This window comes from Paroedura picta, chromosome 4 (assembly GCF_049243985.1).
Source record: "Paroedura picta isolate Pp20150507F chromosome 4, Ppicta_v3.0, whole genome shotgun sequence".
Classification (NCBI taxonomy): Eukaryota; Metazoa; Chordata; class Lepidosauria; order Squamata; family Gekkonidae; genus Paroedura; species Paroedura picta.
The window spans coordinates 26,784,196-26,810,724 of NC_135372.1; the positions used below are offsets into that span (position 1 = coordinate 26,784,196).

The following is a 26,529-nucleotide window of genomic DNA, read 5'->3' on the forward strand; positions in this document are numbered from 1 at the left end:
TTGACTTGAAGAGATCAGAAGCTTGCTAATCCAGGTGCCCAAGTGAAAACCCTCATATTCCCCTTGCCAAAGACCACTTGTGTTCAGAAAGATTAGATAGCCTAATGAAAACCACATCTTGGAGATCCAGGGGTGTTTTGGATGTTGCTATCCTATAGAAGCCCGGTGATGTGAATGACTCTATCAAAACCATTTGATTACTTCCTTCTGAAGACACGGTATGAACACCTCTGAATCTAGAAAGAATTTCCTGCTGAAATAATCGTGACATGTTAGTGCTGTAAGACGTAAAGGTATCCCTTGTGCAAGCACCGAGTCATGTCTGACCCTTGGGGTGACACCCTCTAGGGTTTTCTTGGCAGACTCAATTCGGGGTGGTTTGCCAGTGCCTTCCCCAGTCATTACCGTTTTACCCCCAGCAAGCTGGGTAATTTTACTGACCTCAGAAGGATAGAAGGCTGAGTCAACCTTGAGCCGGCTGCTGGGATCGAACTCACAGTCAGAGCTTCAGACAGCAAGTCACTGCCTTACCACCCTGCGCCACAAGAGGCTCTGCTGTAAGACTTAGTTCTGGACAAAGCCAGAAGGGAACAGAGACAAAAGTTTTGAAAGAGAGCAACCAGAATTTTTTTTTTAATGCAGAATTGCTCAGGACTGCCTTTGTTCAGTCCTTTGTACCACTAAAAGTTAGGGTATGTGGCAAATATTTGATATAGAAGAGCAGTCAGTCTAAACATGAGAAGCCCTGCTGGATTTCACCATTCACCCAGTGCCCAAGTTTCCCAAGGCAGCTGCTGAAATGCCTCTGGAAGCCTGTGACTAAGGGCATGGAAGCAATTGCCTCCCACTGTGGCTGCACCTGCTAGTTAATTTGTTTACTTAATTTATACCCCACCCAAAGCAGCTTACGTCACTCTCTTCTTCACTGTGTTATCTTCACAACTAGGGTTGCTCACAAAGGAAAAAAATCACTACTTTTTGTATTTGAGTTTTCTTGATTCGGTAAAACTTGAATGGACCGAATCGCTGATTCGGTATATCGATTCGAGCTTAGCTGATTCGGAAAACGTGAACCGATCCAGCCGAATCTGCTGCCAGACAGCTGATCCGGCTGAGGAGAGAAGCCTCTTTGAGAATCAGCTGTTTGGTGGCTTGGGAGGCATTTAAAGGGTCCTAGGAGCCCCCCCCCTCAGAATTCAATCAATAAGCCACCCCCCTCAGAATCCCATCAACAAGCCCTGTACCTGTTTGTATTACGATTGTTTACTGTTATACTGTGTTGTGTTTGGTTGCAATTGTTGGTTATCGATGTACATGTTCTACAGACTGTTTTATGTATGGTTCTCTGTTATAATGTAAACCGCCCTGAGCCTCCGGGGAGGGCGGTATAGAAGTATGATAAATAAATAAAATAAATAAATAAGTGCCTCCAACTTGCCCTTCCTGAACAGCCAGGGCTGTGCAGAGAGGGCCGCAAGGCAGCCTTGGGGTCCGGTGAGCCCAGCCCCAGCAGGATCGGGAAGGGTGGATGTGGGGCTGACATATAGCCCTCTAGCACCCATTTGGCTGGGCCTTTAAATGCCTCTCCTGCAGACACCAAATGGCTGGCAGGCTCACGGGAATCGTAGCCCATGGCCATCTGCAGAGCCACAGTTTGGCCACCCCCTGTCCTAGAGCCTATTCCAAAACTCTGCTATGCCACACTGGCTCCCTAGTTTGAGCTGGCAGGGGCTCATGGGAATCGTAGTCCATGGACATCTGGAGGACCACAGGTTGACTGCCCCTGTTCTAAGCTACCCCCTTTGTCCGCATCTCCGTCAAGATTCCTGTCTGTGGTCATATGTGATGTGTTGATCCTGATTCCACCAATAAAGACTTTTGCTTTAAGCTTCACCCTGAAGCCAGAGAGAGATGTCTGTGGAGTGAGTCTGCGGGGTCTCAACCACTTGGTTCCTGACACCCCCCCCCCCAGGACTGAGTGTATGTGGGGTTTACTTTGTCTGGTTTCTATCTATCTGGGCCAGCTTCTCCTTGCCCCACACTGGTGGGCCAGAGAAGGTGACAATAGAATCCCGGTGTCCTCCACAGGCGCTGTCGGAGGAGAAGGTGGCTTATGAGCGCAGCACCAGCCGGAACATATACCTGAACGTGGCAGTCAACACCCTGAAGAAGCTTCGGAGCCTGTTGCCCAGCCCTTCCCAGGGCACAAGCAGTACGTACTTGTCCTTCAGGCCTCAGCTCACCTTGTCGAGACTACACTCGAGCCTCAAAGAAGTGGAACGGACCATGTCGTTCACGTCATCTTCGCCTTTGTCTCATGTCATAGCAGCTTGGCCACACCCCAATGTACTCCTTGGGCAGTTGGTTGGTTGGCTGTACTCCTTGAGCTCCCCCTTCCCGTGTTCTCAAGCTCTTTCAGGCTCTGGGGCCATCTGGTTCCTTATCACATGTTTTATGTTATGGCTGTTTCTTCTTGCTGCTAGGTCAGGGATTCCCAACCAGGGGTCTGTGGGTCCGCAGAAGTCCATGGGAGCTCCAGACAGCTTTCCCCTCCTGCCTTAATGAGCTCAGCCACGAGTTAGGGGAACTGGTCTGTACCAGGGGGTCCCCAGCATGGTGCCTGTGAATGCCTCAGGGCCCACTGACACCTTAGCTGCTGTCCACCAAGAGTTTTCAGACAACGGGTAGGGTTCTTTTTGTGTGTCTTCCCTGCCACATGCTTGGTGTTGACTGAAAGCCCCTAGCTTGTGAGTAGAAGCTGTCCCTTTAAAGCAGGGGTGAGCAAACTGTGGCCCTCCAGATGTCCATGGACTACAATTCCCATTGCTGGCAGGGGCTCATGGGAATTGTAGTCCATGGACATCTGGAGGGCCACAGTTGGCCCACCCCTGCTTTAAAGAGACCCCAATTCGAATCCCCAGCATTTCCAGCAACAAGGATATCCCATAGCTGGTCTCGTTAAGGTCCTGGGAAACCCGCAACCCATTAGCAGGCCTCGCTGGGCTAGTCAAGCCAGCCATCTCATTGGACAGGAGGCCTTGCCTTGGGTCCGGGAGCAAGCCCTCTTGCATGGTATGTGGGTGTTATGCCGTGAGTCTTTTGTTTTCCTCCTCCTCTTCCAGAGCCCAGCAACAGGAAGCTGGTGTCCCACGAAGCCATGCTGGGAGGCAAACTGGCCACCAAGATCAGCTTCTCGCTCAACCGGTCCACTAGCTTGCAGGCGGAGGACCTGACAGGTGCGTCTCTTTTTCTGTAGCCCTTGGGGATGGCTCCAGTGGGTTTTGCTCAACGGGATTGGTTTTCATTCACTCCTGCTTGTCCCTCCTTTCTACTTGGGGGCGGAGGGGTGGGGGGAACAGAAAAAGAAAAGAGCTGGTTTTTTTGTACCCCATTTTTTACTCCCCAAAGCGGTCTCAAAGTGGTTTAAAGTCACCTACCCTTCCTCTCCCCACAGCAGGCTCCCTGTGAGGTAGGTGGGGCTGAGCGACCTTTGACAGAACTGTGACTGGCCCAAGGTCACCCAGCTGGCTGCGTGTGGAGAAGTGGGGAATCAAACCCAGTTCTCCAGATTACAGTGCCCACCCCCCCTTAACCTACTACACCAAGCTGGTTCTCAGAGCAAAAACGTGAGAATATAAGTGAAGCCACGTTGGATCAGGCCAACGGCTCATCTAGTCCAACACCGTCACACAATGGCCAAACCTCAAATGCTGTCAGGAGGTCCACCAACAGGACCGCAATTCCAGGAGCCCCCCCATTGTTGCCCCCCAAGCACCAAGGATTCAGAGCATCACTTACCATTCCTCCCTCCCCCAGTCCTCTCCCCCCCCCATGGGGCTAACAGTTCTAATTTTAATTCACGTTATGCTAATTTATCTTTTAAATATTCTGCTAGATGTTTACTGAGATGGTTCTTGGTTTTTATATTGGTTGCTATGTGTTCTGTTAAGGCTTCCAATTGCAAGGGAGTGGCATAGAAGTTGCAAAACAAATAAATAAATAGTTTTCCATCTATACCTTGTGGTTAAAAGCCATTTGTGAAAGGAGGTGGTGTGGTTCAGTGAAAGAGCATCTGCTTGGCATGCAGAAGGCCCCAGGTTCAATCCTTGGTATCTCCAATGAAAGGATCTAGTAGGTGCCCATGTGTAGCCGCCAGCTAACACAGCCACTGCCACACCTGCGGGCCTCCTATGCGCCACCTCGGGCTTTGGTGATTGCTGAGGCTCCAAAGTGCACATCCCTAGTTCTGACCACTTCCGCGTCTCTCTTTCCTCCCCCTTCTCATCCTCAGGAGCCACCTTGTATCGGAGGCTCAAGGAGTACGTGATGAACGAGGAGCAGCTGCAAGAGAACGGTTACCCAATGCCTTGCCCCGAGAAGCCTGGCCGAGCCATCGTATTCACGGCAGAAGAGAAGAAAACGGCCGACAGTAAGTGCCCTGTTGGTGAAGGCAGTGGCAGGCCGCGAGACCGTGCATGTGGGTTTTCTTATGCCCCCCCAAGCACCAAGGATTCAGAGCATCACTTACCATTCCTCCCTCCCCCAGTCCTCTCCCCATGGGGCTAACAGTTCTAATTACATTGTTGTGCTGGCTTGGGGATGGGGCCTGCTGGAAGTATGGCAGCCTTCCTTGCCCCTCTGGGAAGGTTGAGCTGTATACTAAAACAGAAGGAGACAACTCCTGAGGGCTGGAGACTTGAGAATCCCCGGGAGCTGCAGTTTATTGGAATATAAGTACATGAGACAGGGTCACGGGATTCAGCTGCTTGAGAACTTTTTTCCCATTCAACAGCAGGGAGGCAAAAGTTGGCAGTCCCGATGTTTGAGAAAGCTATAAGGGTGACTCTCCCAGTGTGCCTCCTCTATCCCTGCTCCCAGTGTGTCTCCTCTATCCCTGCTGCCCCCCAAAATGATCAAGGTTGTTGACTCCAGTGGGGCCTATAGCAGTTCAGGGCATCCATGTTTTGTTTCATTCTTTGCCTCCGGCTCCGTGCTGCAGATCTTGGATATGCCACAGAGTGGCACTGTGATGCTAAATCCAGAACACCTGAAGCTCTCGAATCCTTTTTTCTCTTTGGCGCGGCCCGTGTTGTTTAAGCAAGCTGCAGAAACGACAGAGTCTGTTGCAGCATGGGGGCGGCTTCCCAAAGATCTCCGTGTAAATGGAGGAAAAGAAGACAAGAGGGTGCAGCGGGGATCTTTGCCCCTCCACACCCCCCCTTTTATGTGCTCGAAGATTCCTGCAGGGTCTGCTGCCGCTGTGGGACGGAGTACATGGTGACCCCGGCTGGGAACTGCGTCCGGAAGGAAGAATGCGTGCACCACTGGGGAAGGCTGCGCAAGCAAAGGGGTAAGGTGCACCTTGAGGGGCTTCTCCCTCATCCTCGGTTTGCACGTTTGGAGAAGAGTTCAGAACCTCGGGCCAAGGAGAGGAGGTCTGGATTCCTGTACGGCCCCAGGGCTTCGCCTTACTTTGTTCACTAGTTGTGAGGATGGTGTGCTGAGAAGCTCACATGGGTTGCTACATGGGGGGGGGGGAACAACGTGGTCTGTCTTCATAGTTGCAGCTTGAATGCCAGCCTGTCCTTCCCACAAGTGCTGAGAGAACCTTCTAGAGGCTATCTAGCAGTCCAGTTTTTTCCTGGCCATTTGTCTAGGAGACGCAGGGCAGAGTCCGTAGACCAGGAGTGTGTCACTTCTTGGCTTTCTCCAAAATCTAAGCGCGACAGCATACACCCAGCAGACCCTGCCTGAAGGCAAAACACCAAGTTCTCCCTGCATTGGGGTCGCCCAGGGCTAGAGTTTAAAAAGAGCTTTTGAATAGATTCCAGCCCCAGATCTCAACCTCATATGAAAGCAGTGAGGGCTACAGCCTTAGTGCTCTTTTTGATCCTCAACAGTCCTGTGAGGGTTGGACAGTGACTGGCCCATGATCACCTTGGAGGGCTTCATAGCAGAGTTGATGGGGGGGGGGGAGATCGCACTGGGGCTCCCAGTCTGATGCTCAGACCACATCATTCACCAAGGTGGAGGGGGCAGTGTTGGGGTTGTGCGCTTGCTTGAACTGAATTGGGCCCTTCATACTTCTCCTGCTTCTTGACTTGAGTGGATTCCAGGCTTCTTGTGTTCAGAGACAGTCGATGTCTTTATGCTAGTACCAGGAGGCAACATCAGGGAAGGCGTCAACCTCTGTGCTCTGTTGTTGGCTCTCCAGAGGAACTGGTTGGCCACTCTGTGAGGCAGGATGCTGGACTAGAGGGAGCTTCATTGGTCTGAGCCACTGGTGTTCTTTTCAGGAGAAACACTTTGTCTCTCTGCCCTCCTGTTCGCCCACCAGAGGACATGGTCAGCTACCGTGTGAGATAGGATGCTGGATGAGTTGGACCACTGGTCTGATTCAGCAGGACCATTCATTCATTCATTCATTCATTCATTCATTCATTCATTCATTCATTCATTCATTCATTCATTCATTCATTCATTCATTCATTCACTCACGCCTCTCCCGGCAACTGCCAGCCTGAGGCATCTCACAGTAAAACAATCAAAACACAAAGCAATGAATCAACAATTAAAACATCCCCAACCACAATTAAAGCGATCTAATATAAACAGCATCGAGATGGCGGAACAGTTCAAAAGGAAAGCCCATAACTCCGCCGCTCCAGCCGCCGTTGCCTACCACAGTTCTCACGTGGTGAGATCTCCCATAGCGTAGTCTAGAATAGGGCTGGTGTTCTTATCAGGGGAAACCCTTGACCTCTGTGCCCTGCTGTTGGCTGTCCAGAGGCACTGGTTGGCCAGGGTGTGAGGCAGGATGGTGGACTGGATGGACCATTGGCCTGATCCAGCAGGGCTTGTCCTGTTTCCTGGTGTATGTGCGTGTCAGGTGCCTTCTCACTTTGCATTGCTCTTTCTCTGCAGTGCCCGGTGGCTGGGAGACGCACTACAGCTGCTGCTCGGGAGTGGTAGGCTCACCAGGCTGCCAGGTGGCAAAGGTGAGTGTGATACTGCCTTCCATGGAGTGGGGCCATCGGTATCTCCGCTTTACTGCCCCAGAATTTTGTAATCGCACATGCTAAGGACTGGACCTGGGACTGTGTGTGTGTGTGTGCAAAGCATGATGGGGAGCCTGCATGTGCAGCTGCCTTCTCTCTGGTCCAGTCGAACCTCCTCCTCCTCGGAGAGTTTCTGGGTGGCGCCTTCTTTCGGTGACCATCATGTTCATGGATCTGAAGTGCCAGTGGGACTGGCCCTACACGTGGAAGAGAGAACGGGCCCAGTGTTGCTTCCTCTGCAACTCTTAAGGAGCTCTGTCTTTATCCTATTTCTCTCCTGTGTTTGCCTCAGCCTTGGGCAATGAAGGAGACCTCTGAGTGGGCCAATCCCCTCAGGAAACAGAGTCTGCTTTTCTCACTGGGACTTGAGGCAGACTTTGAACACACATGAATCTGCCTTCTACCAAGTCAGACCCTTGTTCCAACAAGGTCTGTTGGGGCTCCTCAGACTGGCAACAGCTCTCCGGGGTCTCATGCAGAGGTCTTTCACATGTTACCGGGTCCTTTTCTACTGGAGAGGATACTGGGACTGTCCAGCTGCCAAGCAGATGGTCTGCCTCTGAGACAAGGTTCAGAGGCTCCTATCAAGACGGTGGGACTGTCAGTCAGCCATCAACTAAGATTTGGGTTGTAGATTGACCCATAAGTCTGAAAAACAGACCCAGAGCAAAGCAGAAGTGTTAATATGACATACTAAGTGATGCAGAATCACCCGGTGGGAGCCAGCCCACAGCAGCCTGTCTGCAACTGTACACACTCCTGTTGTTTCTCCAAGTAACTTCATGACAAACCCTCTTGAATAATTCAGTTCCGAGTAATTTGGGGAAAACCAGGGATGGGGTTGATTTGCTTTCTCATCCCCTCTCCCCTGGGGCAGGGAGTTCTGAAAAAGTGGCACATGCAACCATAAGAGCTGGGAAGACAAGTGCCGCCCCCATGGGCCTGTTGGACAAGCCACCCTTGCCCACCTTTGGGCCAGCACGCTTGACCTGGGAATGACCTTGAGATGTGGCAGGAGTCCAGTCCTTAAAACAGACCACTGTCTGCCCACGGCACCCTTAAGAATGACTCGGGCCAGTGAGAAACTTAAAATCCAGAACAACAACAGCAATAAAACCTAGTTTGGATCAGCCTTCTGGAGATCTAGCTGACTGAACTTCATGTAGCCAGGAGTTCCACTGTAAAGAAAGCCCTGGCCTGCATCCCCACCCATCACTCCTCACCTAGCCAGTGGGACGTAGAGCAGATCTAGAGTTCACCTGTTCCTCTCTACTGAAATCTAGAAAGCAATTTATTTAGTGTGGCTTTGACAAACCAGGCTCTCCCGGTGTTGACTGGTTTAAATGGAAAAGCCTCGGCACAGCCAGCAGTGCCCCCCACTCCCCCCTTTTAAAAATCTGGAGTAGAGTTAGCGTCCTCACTTCCCTGTCTTTTTTCCCCCCAGCAACACGTCCACGATGGCCGGAAGGAGAATCTGACGGGCTTTGTGAAGACCTTTGAAAAACTGCCCAGTGCAGACGGCTATCCGAGCATCTATGCCTTAGACTGTGAAATGGTGAGCAACCTGGGCTTAGGTGGGAGGGCTGGGTGAGGACGGGCCACAGCTCAGTGGCAGAGCACCTGCTTGTTCCTGGATTGATCCCTGGCATAGGCACTTAAAAGGAGGAGTTGCGAAAGAGCTTTCTTTGGCCAAGACCCTGGAGAGCCATTGGCAGTCCGAATATATAAGTAGATAGACCTGACAGTGGGATTCAGTGTCTGGATTGATTCCACAGTTTCCCACCTGACTAAATAGCGTATCGGCCAACCTTGCATTCGCTGCTGCCCCTTGGAATGCCTCTGCTTTGCTCCCCAAGCACCTGGGGTCTGTTTTGGCTACCTCTCTGTTCTGGGTCTGGCTAGAAGAAATTCTGGGTATGTGCTACCTGTGAGCTTCAGGTTGCAAAAGTAGGCTGGATATCACAGATTTTGAAAGTGCTGTCCCAGTTTGTTTGTTTGTTCACTTCTTCGGAATTAGATTTATAGGCCTGCTCCTCTTGGACCAGCTGTCTCGGGGCGATGTACAGCAGCTTAAAAACGACAGAATTAAAACCAAAATCAATCCGCCCATTAAAACATTGACATCCCTTGCGTCCAGGCCTGTTCATTTTGTTCACCCACACGGCCCTCCCTTACTATAATTGAGGTCCAGATATTACGAGGGAGAGTGTTTCGAGGAGGGAGGAGGGCAGCCTCAACCAAATGCCTGGTGGAAGAGCTCTGTTTTGCAGGTCTTGCAGAACTGGGTGAGTTCCAACAGGGGCAGTGTCTTTGGGAGCTCATTCTACCAGGTAGGGGCCAGGACTGAAAAGACCCTGACCCTGGTCGAGGCCAGGTGAACCACTCTTGGGCCAGGGACCACCAGCCTGTTGGAACCGGCAGAGCATAACGCTCTTCAGGGGACATATTCAGAGAGGCAGTCCCTCAGGTATGCTGAGCTCCAACCGCAAACGGCCTTAAAGGTTAAAACCAGCATGTTGAACCTAATCTGGTGCTCCACTGGGAGCCAATGCAGTTGTGTGAGCACAGGGTGTCTTGTGAGCCCTAGCGAGGACTCTGGCAGCCGGGGGGAGATGCAGGCGTTCCTCTCCTTTCCCCCAATATGGCAAGTTAAAAAGAAAGATATTTAAAATCCGCTTTAAAAAATAACCCGCAAAGAGCCCAGGAGCACCTTAGAGGCTAATCAAATGTGTGGCAGGGTGTGAGCTTTTGTGAGTCACTGCTCCTTTCTGTTGCAACAGGAAGACTAACACAGCTACTCATCTTGATTTGTTTCCCAAGAATACAACCTTATTTAAAAATAAAATTGGCATTAACACACCGGTTCACACCTGACACTAGGAAGCCAAGTTGCGCAGGAGAGATGGGATTTCCTGCCCTGCAGGAAAATCACTGCCCCAGAGTGCAGACTTCTAATCTGGCGAGCCGGGTTTGATTCCCTGCTCCTCCTCCACATGCAGACATCTGGGTGACCTTGGGCTCCCCATGGCACTGAGAAAGCTGTTCTGACCAAGCAGGAATATCAGGGCTCTCCCAGCCTCACCCACCCCACAGGGTGTCTGTTGTGGGGAGAGGAAGTAAAGGAGACTGTAAGCCGCTCTGAGCCTCCTTCGGGTAGAGAAAAGCGGCATATAAGAACCAACCTTCTTCAGTAATATCAGGGCTATCTCAGCCTCCCCTCCCTCTCAGGGTGTCTGTTGTGGGGAGAGGAAAGGGAAGGGGACTGTAAGCCACTTTGAGACTCCTCCTGGTAGAGAAAGGCGGCATAAGAACCAATTCTTCTTTTTCTTCTGTGGGGTTGGGCAGGTGTATATTAGTGTGGGCAACCTCCAGGTGGGGCCTGGCAATCTCCCAGAATTAAAAAAGTGATCAAGGATTCTTTGGAGGAGGCACCCCGCCTTCCGAGACCCTGTTCCCCCGAACCTATATCCCAGGATTTCCAGGAATTTCTCAAGCCAGAGTTGGCACCCAAATCGAGGGGATCCAAGCATGGCTGACGGGCGTGGTGCCGTCCAGGAAATCAGCCCTGCTTCCAGAAGCCTCATTGTGAGAGTTTTGAAGGCCCCTTTAGCATTAGCCCACCTCTGGCTGACTTCAAAAAGTCCTCCCCCACCCCAAAAGGGTCAAAATAAAGAAAGTGTGCTGAAGCCTCTATAGTAGCCATCCCCAACCTGTGGGCCGCGGACCACATGTGGTTCTTCGACTAATGGAGGTGGGCCCCGAAGGACGCCTTCTTCCCCCCCCCCGGCCCTTTACTTCATCCCCCCCCCATCCCTTTACAACACACTTTGGGTGTCATTGTCTCCCATCACTCCCAGATGGGACTATCTCATTGCAGAGAAACAAGCTCAGGGTCCCCATTGATTTGTCATTGTCATGAGTTAAAATTTCCATGAAAATAAAATGTTCCTTATGTTCATTGTTGTGGCGTGTCTGTATCTTATTTTGAAGGGATGTTTAAACATTACCATAGCGATCAGAGAGCGATAGGGCAGTGGTTGAGAGTAGAGGAGTAAACTACCCCCCCCCCACCGGGCCTCAGTAAAATTGTCACACATTGAGTGGTCCCCGGTGATAAAAAGGTTGAGGACCACTGCTCTATCGGGTAGAACGTAATGTAAAATTGAATATTAATATTCATTAAGATTAAAAACCCAAGGCTTAAAGTATGGCCTCATTATAATCCATGCGTACATTCAGACTAAAGCCTACACTGACCAGGCTTGTTTCGGCATGGCAGCCTTTATCAGTGGCCAAGTTTAAATAGAACAGCATACATAAAATGCAGGAAAATAAATATTAAATATACAGTACACGAGATGTGGGGTGGGGTGGGATAGCCATTGTTATGTTGTTAGGTGCGAAGTCGTGTCCGACCCATCGCGACCCCATGGACAATGATCCTCCAGGCCTTCCTGTCCTCTACCATTCCCCGGAGTCTATTTAAGTTTGAACCTACTGCTTCAGTGACTCCATCCAGCCACCTCATTCTCTGTCGTCCCCTTCTTCTTTTGCCCTCACTCGCTCCCAGCATTAGGCTCTTCTCTTCGCCATAGCACGTGCTTCCCCCCCCCTTTTTGGTTTTGTGTGACAACAAAATTCTTCTTAAATATTACTCGTGAGTTGCCAAAAGAGATCCTACACAAAACCGCTGGCCGAGAAAGATTTGGTTGCGGAGTCTTCGGCCCCTTCTCCCTTCCGAAGGGCTCCTGTCGTGACTCTCGGCCCTTGGCTTTCGCAGTCTTACACCAAGCAAGGCCTGGAGCTGACCCGGGTTACGGTGATCAACTCGGAGCTGAAAGTGGTCTACGACACTTTTGTCAAGCCAGACCGCAAAGTGGTGGACTTCAACACAAGGTGAGGGGCTCGGAGGGGCAAAGGGGTCGCCTGGGTCAACTGCGTTTCCGGCAGGGCCCGATCTGATGAGCCGGTGAGAGCGGAACTGGCCAGCAGCAGGCGCGGAGGCCTCGGGAAGCAGGGTTTCCAGGAGAAATATCTCCTGGGAATCCCAAAATGCTGTTCTACGGCGGAAGCTGCCCATTGTGTCTCAGCATGAGTTACTGGTAACGGCTATTTTGATTTCTTCCAGCCCAGATTGGGGACTCCTGCTGGGAGGGGGAAAGATGGCTGGGTTGGATTTCTGATCATTCTTAGCGTTGACCCAATTCTGGAAATAAGGTCTCGGTTGTTGGAAGTTCAGAATCTGTAAACCAGACCGCAAGGCCAGCGCTCTCAGGACGGCCTCCCCTGCCCCCTGCCCCCTGCCCCCTGCCCTGCCCAGAACATAGTTTAGTCTCGTTGAGTGTCTTCAGTGCCAGCTTTCCCTCGGCAGATTCTCAGGAGTCACGGAGGCAGATCTGGAGGACGTGACCGTAACCTTGCGAGATGTCCAGGCGGTTCTCTTGAACATGTTCAGTGCGGACACCATTCTCATAGGGCACAGTTTGGAGAGCGACTTATTTGCACTAAAGGTAACAGGCAGAAGGACCTTCCTTTGTCTGTCTGGGTGCTCTAGGTGGCAGGGGGGGTACTGTAGTTGGGAGGAAAGGTACTATAACACGTGCCTTGGGTGGCTGAAATATGGCCTTTCAGGTCGAAGAAGTTGGCCATCCTTGAACTGAGCAGGTCACTCTTCCAAGCCTTCTGAAGGTTGCTGGGTCTCAGACTTCAAGTGAGTTGTGGAATGTAGCAGTGACCAGGGTGTGTTTTCTGCCTTCCCTCCACCAGCTCCTCCACAGCACGGTGGTCGACACAGCTGTTGTCTTTCCCCATCGGCTGGGGTTTCCTTACAAGCGGGCGCTGCGCACCTTGATGGCTGACTACCTCAAGCGCATCATCCAGGACAGTGGTGAGACCCGGGGATGGGGAGAAGGGGGGGGGGGTGAGGCTGCCCCGTAGCGTCCCTGAAACTCCCAGAAGCCGGAGTGGTGTCGTGGTTTAGGGTGGCAGCTTCTAATCTGGCGAGCCGGGTTTGATTCCCTGCTCCTCCACATGCACCCAGCTGGGTGACATTGGGCTCCCTGCAGCACTGATAAATCTGTTCTGACCCAGCAAGAATATCAGGGCTCTCTCAGCCTCACCTACCTTACAAGGGTGTCTGTTGTGGGGAGAGGAAAGGGAAGGTGACTGGAATCTGCTGTGAGACTCCTTTGGGCAGTGAAAAGTAGGGTATAAATCATAGAATAATAGAGTTGGAAGGGACCTCCTGGGTCATCTAGTCCAACCCCCTGCACTATGCAGGACACTCACATCCCTATCGCTCATCCACTGTAACCTGAATCAGTCTCTCTGTCAGATGGCTCTCCAGCCTCTGTTTAAAATTTTCCAAAGATGGAGAACCCACCACCTCCCAAGGAAGCCTGTTCCACTGAGAAACCAGTCTAAAAACCAACTCTTCTTCCTTTCATCCATTTTAAAAAGCCTCGCATTCTCACAGGAAGTGTGAGCCCATCCCATCTTTTCTTCCTTGGATTTCACACCGCCTTATGGGATCAGCTTGTTTTTACTTGGTGTGTTGTTGAATCTTGAGGGCCAAACAAGTTTTATAGGGAAAACCTGGCCCTAATTACCAGCAGAGCACTGCCACTCGCTGAGTATTGTGGTGAAACTGGATTTCACAATTAAAGAGCAATAAAATCAAACTGCAGGGATAGCCCTCCGATGAACTGGGTTTCACAACCGGCGCATGGGAAATAGAGTCACTTGGATCTCAAAAGGAGAGCCCGTGATTTAGAATAGCGATCCCCAACCCGTGGGTGGCGGACCACGTGGTCTGTGGACTAATTGGAGGTGGGCCCCGGAGGACGCCTTCTCCCCCCCCCCCAGCCCTTTACTTCATCCCCCCCCGGCCCTTTACAACACACTTCGGGTGTCATTGTCTCCCATCACTCCCAGATGGGACTATCTCGTTGCAGAGAAACAAGCTCCAGGTTCCCATTGATTTGTCATTGTCATGAGTTAAAATTTCCATGAAAATAAAATGTTCCTTATGTTCATTGTTGTGGCGTGTCTGTATCTTATTTTGAAGGGGTGTTTAAACATGACCAGAGCGATCAGAGAGCGTTAGGGCAGTGGTTAAGAGTAGAGGAGTAAACTATCCCACACACACACACACACACACTGGGCCTCAGTAAAATTGTCAAGCGTTGAGTGGTCCCCGGTGATAAAAAGGTTGGGGACCACTGGGCTAGATCCTGCACGTTTCCAGGAATCCGTGGAGGAGGAATAAAGAGGAAAGGCAAAGACTGTCAATTACACAGGCGATTAAAATTGGGGCCCTGCCTTCCTGGGAAGCCTTTCTACAAGTTTTTCTTCCACACCTGGCGCTTTCCTCCATTTTTAGCCTATTAACAGCTCTTCAAAGTAGGGTAGGCTGATGTCAAAGCGACTGGGGTGAGGTCACCCAGAGGAGGGCAGAGAGAACGTGTGTCACAAGACTGGAGCTTATTAATGGGATTTTTAGCATGCCCCAGCCAATGACCCCTTTGGTCTTGGGTGGAAATTTGCACTGCTTCCTGTCCAGTGGACCGCTGACTTTTTCAGTTGTCCGGCTAAACGCCATGTGCCTCAGACTGACTCCCCACAACATGAAGCAGTGCTTAACTGTATCAGTTGCTCTCACGGAATCATGGAATAATGAAGTTGGAAGGGACCTCCTGGGTCATCTAGTCCAACCCCCTGCACTATGCAGGACACTCACATCCCCAATCGCTCATCCACTGTCACCTGCCACCCCCTTGAGCCTTCACAGAATCAGCCTCTCCGTCAGATGGCTATCTAGCCTCTGTTTAAAAATCTCCAAAGATGGAGAACCCACCACCTCCCGAGGAAGCCTGCTCCACTGAGGAACCACTCTGACTGTCAGGAACTTCTTCCGGGTGTTGAGACGGAATTTATTTTGAATTAATTTCACTACATTGATTCTGGTCCATCCCTCTCTTTTATTTATTTCTTTTACAAAATTTGTATCTTCCTTCCCTTCCCTTGCTTTTATTGCTATATGTGGACAGGGAGAGAATGCCTTTCAGAAGTCTTTTCCTTAAAATTAAGGCCCGGGGCTTCCAGAGATGGGTAGACTCAAGTAGTTATGTCCCCTCTGTTCCTTCCATATTGGTCCGTGGGAGGATATTTGATGCATGTCTGCTGTGGGTTTCACACACTGATGGGCAGCCCAAGTAGAAAACTTGGGTGGGCCGTCATGCCAATGTCAGAGAACCAGCCCACGCCGATAGTGAGGTAATTTCCTCTCCACTTGGAGCAGGAGAGCTGCCAGAGGGCTGCACGCATATTTTTTTCGCCATTTTGGTTGCCCTGCGGCAACAGTTGCTTGCTCCAGGTGATCTAACTTCCCATTTCTTTTTCTTGCCAGTGGAAGGTCATGACTCCAGTGAGGATGCCCGAGCCTGCATGGAACTGATGATCTGGAAGATCAAAGAGGATGCAAAAGTAAAGCGATGACCTCCTCTCTCTCCCGTCCCCCCCCCCCCCGCCTTTCCTTCCGGCTTTGGCACAGTGCAATAAAAGTCTCCAGAGCAGCCCGCCTGTGTCCCTGCAAAGGGTCTCTCTCTGCCTTTCCCCCCTCCATCTTTAGGAGGAATCCCTGGGTCTCAGGAGGGAGCTGCTACTGGCATGGGAACCAGGCACCCGCCCTTTCCGGGCACACAGGCTGGGATGTGAGACCCCATGCAGCCCAGCTCTAGGTGGGCTCTAGAGCACTATTTCCCCTTCCCCGTTTTTATTTATGGACATGACGAGAAACCTTCTAATTTAATTTTGCCCGCTCGAGGATGTTTCTGCAGGATTCGGCTGCAGCGTTGAATCGGCCAGGGATGTGGACAAGAGGGAGTTTGGGGTGGGGAGAGGAGGGGAGGGGCCACGAACTGCATCAAGGGCAACAGGACTGAGGTCTGGGACCGGCTGATGTTGGTCACGGGGCCTCTCTTGACAGGGGAACATCAAACCACAGATGGTCCGAGATGGAGATGTGCCTGTGGGGGTGGGGGGTGGTGTGCGGACAAGCTGGGGTGCATGGAGAACTACACCTCCGGGGCCCTGCCAGTGTGATTTAAACTGGCTGGTGCCTCATTTGAGCACCTAGTTTGGGAAAGGGGGGGGGGTGCTGCCACCCACTGGGGGTGGAAGGAGTGGTCTTTCCTAGGGCTGGTGTGACCTTACCCCTGTGGCCCTGTCAGGCACAGCTGGGCAGAAAGGCTTGCACTCAGAGGCCAAAGGGGGGGTATATGCTGAACTGCAGAGAGAGAAAGGACACAACTATGCCCCCTTCCTTTGCCTCGTGTCTTCATCATTCAGTCTGTCCCTTTTCTCCTCCTTCGCCCCCCACCCTGCACTAAAGGGTAGCCCACTAGCCCAAGGCATCTGCCGTTCTTGAACCGGCCAACAGGTCCTCTCCTTCCAGCAGAGGGGCACGCTTCGTGGACCCCATGCTCCCAAACAGTTTATTATTTTTTTACTTTAAACATTTCCCCGAGTCTTCAGCTTCCCAAGGCCCCGGGCGGTCCCTCCTACCAAAGCCTCAGAGTGGAATTCGTTCCTAACTGGTACTTTAGTGGGTACTGCCTCTGGAAGGGCACAGGCAGGCCATTAACTCATCTTTTCCCCACCAGATCTAACACCTCTATGGGCTTTTTTTGCTCACACGCGTCGAAGGAGCAAAGTTTGAGTCCAGTGGCAGCTTTTAGACTAACAAAGTTTGATTCTGGGGCACTGGAAGAAGTCCTCATGCCCAGAATCAAGCTCGGCTTGTCCTAAAGGTGCCACTGGATTGAATCATCGTTCAGTTGCTTTAGACCAATGTGGCTAACCAGAGGTAGTCAAACTGCGGCCCTCCAGATGTCCATGGACTACAATTCCCATGAGCCCCTGCCAGCATTTGCTGGCAGGGGCTCATGGGAATTGTAGTCCATGGGCATCTGGAGGGCCACAGTTTGACTATCCCTGGGCTACCCACCTGAAAGTACTGAAGGCCCTCGGGATGTGCGAAGACTCCAGACCCCCTGTAACGGGAGCTGCATATAAGTTTCAGAGGGCCCGGCAATGGGGCTGTTACACCCTTAGCAGAAAGGGGGCAGTGGACACGTTCCCCGATTGTCAGCTGCCATCAAATACGCTCGACTGCCAGCAACAAATGAGCATCTTTGACCTCCTTCCCCTGTGGTGCTTCATGGCGAGGGCTTGCCCTCCTTAGCTTCAGTCTCCATTTGACCCCGTAGCCTTATAACCTTCCCCAAACAGTGGCCAGAAGAGGTGGTTTGGGGGACAGTATTCAGACACCCTGTTTTTCTCCAGCCCATCGGACTTGGGATCTGCAGCCTGTGTGGTATTGCCCAGGACAAGAGGCAGTAGAGTAGCTGTGCCTTGTCCGTAACAGCAGCTAGGGGCCGGGATGGCTGTCGGAAGGGAGCACTAGAAGGCTTCGGTCCTTCCCCCCTCCCTGCAGAGGGGATAGGGCTGTGACTGCCTCTCTTCCCTGTGCTTTTCAGCCCTTGCACTTCCAAGAGCGCCCATGACACTTGAGTCTGGCGGGAACGAGCTTGGGTGTGCATTGAGAGTGTGATTCCTTGACATATATCCCACGGTCACCAGCTTGCTCCATATCATTTTGGAGGCCTCAGCCGGAAATCGGGTCGATTTCACCCCAAGCGGTGCTCAGATACAGATCAGCAGTTAAGGTTCCTTGGCTGGCTGGCTTCAGTCACACACCCTTTGAGTGCCATTTTTTGGGGAGCCGGACAAAAGGAAACGCCGCACGGGTGTTTAGCGCACCACACCTGCAAGTCTGTTTTCGTACTGTCTGAAGTATCCACCAGTTTTGCGCCAGCCTTGGGATTTCAGGGAGTCGTTGCTTGGCAAGAGCGTCTCACCCTCCTGCGTTGGAGACGGCCTGGGCCCTCTCTGCCCTCGGGGCGGGGATGGCCGTTTCCTGACACGCTCCTTGAAACTTGGCTGCAGGTGTGATGTTTGCCGGCTGCTTGAGGTTTGCTTGTTCCCATGCCCACAGGTCAAGCAAGCCTTTTTGGCACTGCTTACTCCCCCCCCCTCCCATTATATTGCTCATAGACGTCAGAGAGTTCTTCATTCTGTGCCCTGCCCAAATTCTCCCTGCCTCTCCCCCACGGGCTGTTGAACACTGAACAGGAATAATAATGAAAACATGTAGACATTGTACATAGCGACTGTATACCTGTTTAACACTATTTTGTAAATCTTTCTAATAAAAACAAAATTCCAAACAAGTTGTTCTGATTTTTTTTTGGGGGGGGGGGTGCAGTTGAATTGGGGTCATCTGATAAACGGCGTTTCCTGAGAGCCCTGCGAGGGTTTGCTGACTGAGTGGGTGTTCTTTAATTTTTTATACATATACATATAGTCTTATTCACCTTTTACTCCTCCCCAAAAGGCCACTGATGGGCCTGGTGGGGGCGGGAAGGGGAGGGGCCTCTGGTGGGCGTGTCCACAGCTCTGCTTCCCAACCATGTTCTGTACATTTGGGCCACATCTGGGGTTTCTCGAAGCCAGGAGAATGTTTCAGGGGTTTCTCAAGGGTAAGAAAGGACTGCCCTATGAGTTGGCGTCCCATACCACACAAAGAGCCTCTTGTGGCGCAGAGTGGTAAGGCAGCAGACATGCAGTCTGAAGCTTTGCCCATGAGGCTGGGAGTTCGATCCCAGCAGCCGGCTCAAGGTTGACTCAGCCTTCCATCCTTCTGAGGTCGGTAAAATGAGTACCCAGCTTGCTACTGGGGGGGTAAAGGGTAATGACTGGGGAAGGCACTGGCAAACCACCCCGTATTGAGTCTGCCATGAAAACGCTAGAGGGCATCACCCCAAGGGTCAGACATGACTCGGTGCTTGCACAGGGGATACCTTTACCTTTTACCACACAAATATTACGCCTTTAACATCATTTTGTTTTCCTGCATCTTTCACTTAAGCCCTCCTTTCTGTAGGCAGCGAGATTTAAAGGATTTAAAGCTTGCCCGAAGGAAAGCTTTTTAAGACTTAAAAAAATCTGGCATAATAAAAAGATCCTTGGGGGGGATATTCAGCTTTTTCACTGGGACTCAGGGCAAATTACAAGTACAAAAAGGCTTTCAAAGGATTAGAGAGATTCATGCAGGAGAGGCTATCATGCAGTGGCTAATAGCCACGGTGCCTACAGGGAACCTCCACTTTCAGAGGCAGTTAACCTCTGAATCCCAGTGGCAGGAAGCAACATCAGGATAAGGTTGTCCAGAGGAACTGATTGGCTTGATGGACCACTTGTCTGATCCAATAGGGCTCATCTTATGTCAGTCATTGGATTAGAAGACACATTCAGGCGTACTCCATTTATGCTGTACCTTATTTGGGTCTGGTGGGGGGACAACTAAAGCAGGATAACATTTTAGACTCACAGGAACTCTTCTGAGGCAGAATAGGCTGGGAGGGTGGCAAGGTTTGAAACCTGGGTGTGTCTTAGACGTCGTTCTGGCATCCTGATTACTACACCATAGGGGCTGGCACACAGAAGGACAGCAGTGTCCAGGATCCAAAAAGCACAAACCCCGACCTCTTAATTTCACTAGCAAAAATGATATGATCTGGAAGGTGGGGTGTCTCTTGATGCATTCTGGAGTAGCTTTTGCACTCGTCCATTTTCCAGCTGCGGAGACGTAAGTCATTTGCTCCCCCCCACCCCACCCTGGTCTGGGATTTGTAGCTGAACTGGAATTCTCTTTGGTTTTAAAGACCCTCATATAGTGCTACACTGCAGTCTGAAGGAAGAGGATGCTACATGAGCGCTAAGTGGGTTTCCTTTCTGCCTGGGTGGGACCTTGACCACTCGATAGGTTTATGTCCCTTCGACATCCGTGAAAAAAGAAAAGCACAATCGGGGTAAAGTTAAAGAATGGAGAGGGGGCTTCTGTATCACCAGCTTGGCATGCAGAAGTGCCCACCTTCCATACCTAGCATCTCGGGTAAGGGGAAAGCCCTCTCAGCCTGAGGTTCCTGGAAAGGGGTTGGCACAGGGATGCCAGCCTCTTGATGGGACGCATGAATCCCTTGGAATTATAGCTCATCTCCATAATGCAGAGAAAATGGCTGCTTTTGGGGGGGGGTGTACTCTGTAGCCTTGTGCCCACTGAGGTCCATACCCTCTCCAGACTCCACCCCCAAATGGGCAGGAGTTGCTTAACCTGGACCCATTCTGCACACACAGGATAATGTATTTTCAATGTGCTTTGGCACCTGGATTTTCCTGTGTGGGACAGGAAAATCTACTTCTAAAGTGCATTATCTGTTGTGTGCAGAATAGGCTCTGATAAATCAGCATCTCCTTCCCTTCCCCACCAGTGGCCAGGAGGGGCGTGGAAGCCCCCAGTTGGCATAGGCAGTATAGCATGTGATGAATACTAACTCAGAGGGAGGTTGAACACCTGTCTAGCTTCACTGCTAGGGAGGCCTTTGGCTTAGACGTGCAAAATTTCCAGAACTTTTGAAGCCCAGCCCTTCAGAACCCAGCATTTCTTTTTGGGAGGGAAAAACGGGCATTTTGGGGGGGATTGAATTCTATGCAATACTTGGTTGGTGTCCTCTCAAACCTAAATTAAATTTACTGTTTTGACACATTCAAATGCATCTTTTATAACTTATAACACCATATTTTATCATTTATTTAAATCATTTGATTTCCACTGCTCCTAGCCAGCGAGCAGCAGGTAACAACAATCATTAAAAATCTTGTACAATATAATATCCATGAAACATTAATTTAAAAAAAAAACACCCTCCCTAACCCACCTCCAGTTCCCACCCTTAAACCAAACAGTTCCTGAAGTTGATCCAGGGACAGGGTAATAGGGCTACCGGAGCACCAGAGCGGGAAGCAAGATCTTCCACCAGCTCACTCCGGCCTCAACCTAACGCCTGGTGGAAGAGCTCCATTTTACAGGCCCTGTGGAACTGGTCAGTGCAGTAACAGTAAGAGTACAGTAACACTAACTTATATAGCATATAAAATGCTCATTTATTTAAATATCTGTTCCACATGATATATTTCTGGTAAGGGGATAGGAGGAGGAGTGTGTCTCATGGCGTAAGTGCCACTCAGCGCTTAACACCCACTCAGGGAGGCTGTCCCACCCCTGACTGCCTCTTTCTCCAACCGGCTTGCCTGTCTGTCCAGCGGCCAGCCAATTGCCTTCCGCCCCCCACTCCTGACCACCCCCTCCTCCTTTTACTTCCCTCCGAGGCTCGGAGGCTGCAGATCCCTGCCGTGTGAGAGCTGCCCAGTCCTGGGAGGAGGGGGAGGCCGTCCACAGAGTTCTTCCAGCCCATCCCAATCTAGTGCCCATTGTATTCCTGAATGCAATGGGCTTGGCCCCTAGTATACAATATAAAATTGCAGTATTGGACATATTTATGGAATTTAAAAATTCATTTTTGTGGCTTCTGTGCAGGCACACGGGGGCCTACGCTTTCGCTGTCCTGCCGCAGAGAAGGCCAAACAAGCTTTTAAATGAAGTTTTTAGATCCCAGGAGTGCTCTACCCGCCCCTCACAGAGGAGGCTGAATTTCCTGCCCAAAAGTCATTTGAAGTGGCAGGGACTAAGCCTCTTCCTTCAGTTCTCCTTCTGCCACCCCTGAGAGGACTGTTCAGCAAGCTAAAGCAGAATATTTACCTCAGATTGAGGTGAGTGACTTGCAATTCTTATATTATCGTTGTGAGGACATGACCTTGTTTGACTAAATAAATGAATGTGTGTGTTAAACGTGGAGAGAAAATGGCCCCGAATGAAAGCAACTGAGCCTGCCCACCCCCTGTGGCTGAGAGAAGAGCTTGAGAACACCTCAATCTGGCCACCGAATCACTCCAAAAATTGAGGGAAGGAAGAGCAGCTCGTCTGGAGACCCTCTGGTAGGAAATGGTCTCAGGCCTTCAAGCCCACAAGGAGCGATAGCCCAAGGGGCTGATAAATGGCCCAGTAACCACCTCGGTGACCTCAGTGCCAGTCCTGGTGGTGCCTAACTTGAATGAGGACTCTGCCTTGTCTAGGGCCACACCTATCCCATCGGTGAAGGAGATGGAGGAAAGAGTTGGGCGTTGCCCCATTTATTGCTATCATCTAGAGACGGTTTGACTCCTCTATGTTGGCAGGCACCATCTCATGAATTTCCTCCAGGCCAGGCTAGATTCTGGAGATTTTTGGTGGAGGGATCACTTAGCCATGAAATTGGGGTCACTGTGGGTAGGCAGGTAGTTGTGAGTTCCTGCATGGTGCACAGGGTTGGACTAGATGACCCTGAGGTCCCTTCCAGTTCTATGATTCTATGATTCTATCTCCTTGATGCTGAGATGCGCCAATGTCAGCCGACACTCTCAAACAATACTGGTAACCGGAGGGCCAGATGATGGAAGTCATCGCTGGCTGCAATGTTGAACATCATTATTTGGCACCAAGACCAAATGAGTCAGCATCAATGCCAAAGACACCATTGGTGCTGAGATGCAACATGCCATCTCACAGCCATCACCAAAGAATCACTGCTGAATGTGGGGAAATAGCTTGGGTGCTATCGACCCCCCTTCTTTCCTCCTCTAGCAGGTTATATTAGGGGAATGGGCTGAGTCGAATTGTACTGAGATTCCGCCGTATCTTATGCATTTATCTTTTGATTGTAATTTTTGTCTGTGTTTTAAGGGAAGTTTTACTGGTTTTTTAATGCACATTTTGCAACCTGCTACAAGCCTTTTTGGGAGAGGCGGTTAAGAAATTTAACAATAAAAATAACAATAACTGTTGTTATTGTTATTGTTATTGTTATTGTTGTTGTTGTTGTTGTTGTTGTTGTTATTATTATTATTATTATTATTATTATTATTATTATTCAGTGGTTCAGCACCACCAGGACCTTCCTCCCATCACTGATACAGAACGGGAGCTGGAGGCCTGTTGGCCATCTCAGGGGATAAGGTTTGATGGCTTCAGGTTTCTCGTTTGATGGCTTCTCGTTAACCAAAGTGGAGCGGTTGCTAGGGTAAAAATGACCCCCTGCCCCTTAATCCCTGTCTGTCTTGGCTGTGCCGAGGGGGAGGAGCCCTGGAAGTGATGTCAGCTGACCCTGCTTCCCTGTTATGCCCCCGGAAGTGACATATCACTGGAAGTGACATCACCACCATTGTTACTAGGCAGGCTGGAGGAGGACTGTGGGGCGGGAGAAACAGGAGGTGGTTTAAGCCAGGTGTAAGCCCCCCTCCCAGGCACAGAAACCACAAGAGAACTCATGGGGCGGTGGGATAGGAATCCCTGCTCTAAGTGCTGTCTCCCATGACTTTGAGATCTTCACGCATGCCTTGTTATTAAGCTGCAAAGCATTTAGTGCTAATATTGCCACACAGGGTACCTGTTCAGGACATGGGTTTAGGCTATAAATAAGACTGTTAAAGCTCAAGGCTATGGAACCTGCCCTTGATTCTTTTGTACACACAATTCAAGAACAACAGGTCCTTTTTTGGCCATAGGGGACACCACAGAACCTATGCTGCCTTGGAGGCTGGTGGAGTTACCTTTGTTGGAAGTTTTTTGGCAGAGACTAGATGAGCACCTGTTGGGAGTGTGTGTGATAAAAAGTTGGGGTGGGGGGTGGGGGCTGAATTGGATGGCCCCCGAGATATCGGGGGGCTGGACTGGATGGCCCCCCTGTGGTCTCTTCCCGCTCTGTGCGATTCTGCGCCGTTCTTCATGCTTGTGCATCACAACATAAAATTCTTGATCTAAAAACAATACCTTAAATAGTTTTTAAACAACAGGCACTGGGGAAACAGTTCTGCAGAGTGTTTGATCCTCCCGATGCAGTGAAATCGGGGACACAGTCTCATCTCCTCTGCGCCCCTGGACGGGGGCAGCGTACCTTCATCTTGGGGTCAAAGGTGAGCCTGAGCTGACGTGACCTTTGCCACTGGGAGGCTGTTGCGCTAACATGTGTCTCCTTCTGTGCGCGAATCCCCCGGCGTGACTCTCTGGGAGTTAGTGGCTGATCCCCGGTCCGTCACCAAAGCCTCCTTTTGTCTGAGTTATCGATCAAGGTTTTGAGCTTCATTAAAGGACTTTCTTTGGTTAATTTCCCAGTGTAAGCTCTTTATTAGTGAAATTGGCCAGTTAAGGTCCAGCGCGAGGAAAGGTGCAGAGCTGTCAGGCAGCCGGGAGAGGACTGGGGAATATCGATCGCTGTGTCGGAAGAACTTTGTGCCTTCTGAGGACAGGAGATGGTGGAAAGATGCCTCTGAATGGTTGCCATTGTAAGAGCGACTGGTCCAGAATCTGCAAGGACGGCGGCTTATTCCTTGTGTTTTATACGGCAGCCTGAAAGCTCCAGTTCTTTGGCCATAGTGTGCAGAAGTTCAAGAGAACTTAAGATTCACCGATATGCTGCTAGGGACCTTCCAGTTTTCCCTCTCTGCAGATTCCACCGTGTTGCAATTATCGGTTTCTTTTCTTCCTGCAATCCTCTGGGTTTTGTGCCATTTTCTATTATTGTGCTGGCCTTTCCCCTGCAGAATGAACATGAGTTGTCGACATATCAGTAGATCTGTGTCATATGTATCAATGGGAAAGGCTGTAGGTACGAATGCTATACAAATTGCACACAAAACCTCATTCGATGCTCATTTATTGGGCAAACAGATCAGCAAAGAAGAAGAGCTGTTTGTTTGTTTTTTGGACCTTGTTTTTTTACTACCCAAAGGAGTCTCAAAGTGGCTTATGAACAACAGGGCCTTCTTTGATCTGTTATGGCTGGTTCTGGTCCTGCAAGGCGTTCATATTGGCAGAATGCTCAGCCAGCAAGTATTTCTTATTCCTCCAAAATAGCCAGTGTTCGATGTCTGAGAATTCTGCCCATATGAAAACCTTCAACTCCCCTGTTGAAAGTTGAAAAAAATCTGTGTGCATCTGTATAATTGACCTCTGATGAAGAACTGTAGGTCTAGGTCTAAACATTTTGGCATATTGGTGTACTCACTTAGATCAGTGGTTCTCAACCTGGGGGTTGGGACCCCTTTGGGGATTGGATGACCCTTTCACAGGGGTCATGGCAGGGCAAGCAGCTTGGCCGGGAGGGGGGTGTTGCCACTCCTCCTGAAGGCACCCACCCATTTATATACAATTTATAACCAATTTCTATACAATCATGAAGAATGGATCTTCATGCCATTGGTCAGTTTCGGTTTAATTTCTGTGAAAGAACACTTGCATCATTTTAGGGTTGGGGGTCACCACAACAGGAGGAAGTGTATTAAAGGGTTGCGACATTAGGAAGGTTGAGAACTTAGATGTTTTTTTGTGTGCCAAATAGATATTCTTTTATGGTTTTTAAACATTTGAGCTCTAATGATAAATTGTTTAGATTTTTCTGTAATCGATTTTATCCCTAACCTTTTTTTTTGGTTCTCATCCATCCTCACCGTGTCTCCGTAATGTGGAGGGGCAAGACGGAAGAGAGAGCCTGATGGTTTGTGTGTGTGTGTGTTTGTGCCTGCTTTTTTCCTGCCATTGTGACACTTTTCATTCTGCCTTGTTTTATGTCAGTGGTCTCATTTTTTTACACTTGTTGCTAACCTCCAAGTGGCAACCAAACAACCAAGGGGAAAATACACAAGCTATTCAAAGAGAACCAAAACGGGTATAAACCCAGTTTAGTTTTAAAAAAATCTAATATAAATTTATTTTATGAGTGTTTTGTTATTTATGATCACAACACGGAATGCACAGAATTTACACATTTTTTTTCAATATGTAAGAATTTCATACACAATTTCAAATTCATGGACAATTCAAATACAGCCATAAGTTTTAACCTCAATTTATACAAAATCACAAATTATGCAACATCACATTAAAGGTTTTCACCATGGTACAAATTAATCAGTCTTCCCAGAATTACGACTTATCCAATGACAGATATCAGATTTCCTGGAGAAAATGGCCATAGAATCACACAGGTGGAAGGGACCTCCAGGGTCATCTAGTCCAACCCCCTGCAGAATGCAGGAAATTTGCAACTTCAAAGGGGGGGATATCACATCCCTGTTGAGCTCCTGCCCCTCCCCAAACACTTCCCTTCTCAGTGTCCACATCCAAATATGCAGGAACTGACCAATCCAGAGTTGGCAACCCTAATTTTAATGCAATTGTGCAAAATGAGAGGTTTTTTGTACCAAGTTTAGTGGTATAAAAAACGGTGACTGGGCTTCCTCCAGAGTGACATGAAACCTGCAGCCAAAACTAGAATGTACAAATCAAAACAACAACCAAATCTTAGTCGCATCCCTAGCGCTGCTTGAGTTCCCAGCAAAGGTTAGATGAGGACCAGAGACCTCCTGATTTACAGCCCATCCTGGTTTCTTGGGTTTTTGAGCAGCTTGTTCTGGGGAA

At 50.1% G+C, this 26,529-nt stretch overlaps 1 protein-coding gene across 2 annotated transcripts in view; it reads left to right on the forward strand.

Moving 5' to 3' along the window:
- REXO1 (RNA exonuclease 1 homolog) overlaps nt 1–18,349 on the forward strand; it is a 44,068-nt gene extending 25,719 nt beyond the window's left edge. For both annotated transcript variants that reach the window (XM_077332052.1, XM_077332053.1), the window contains exons 7-16: nt 2,089–2,212; nt 3,123–3,236; nt 4,292–4,429; nt 5,237–5,350; nt 6,925–6,998; nt 8,503–8,613; nt 11,839–11,954; nt 12,430–12,568; nt 12,825–12,945; nt 15,466–18,349. In XM_077332052.1, coding sequence (XP_077188167.1) covers nt 2,089–2,212; nt 3,123–3,236; nt 4,292–4,429; nt 5,237–5,350; nt 6,925–6,998; nt 8,503–8,613; nt 11,839–11,954; nt 12,430–12,568; nt 12,825–12,945; nt 15,466–15,554 — 1,140 coding nt within the window. In that variant the 3' untranslated portion in view covers nt 15,555–18,349. The remainder of the gene's footprint in view (nt 1–2,088; nt 2,213–3,122; nt 3,237–4,291; nt 4,430–5,236; nt 5,351–6,924; nt 6,999–8,502; nt 8,614–11,838; nt 11,955–12,429; nt 12,569–12,824; nt 12,946–15,465) is intronic.
- Nucleotides 18,350–26,529: the final 8,180 nt, after the last annotated feature.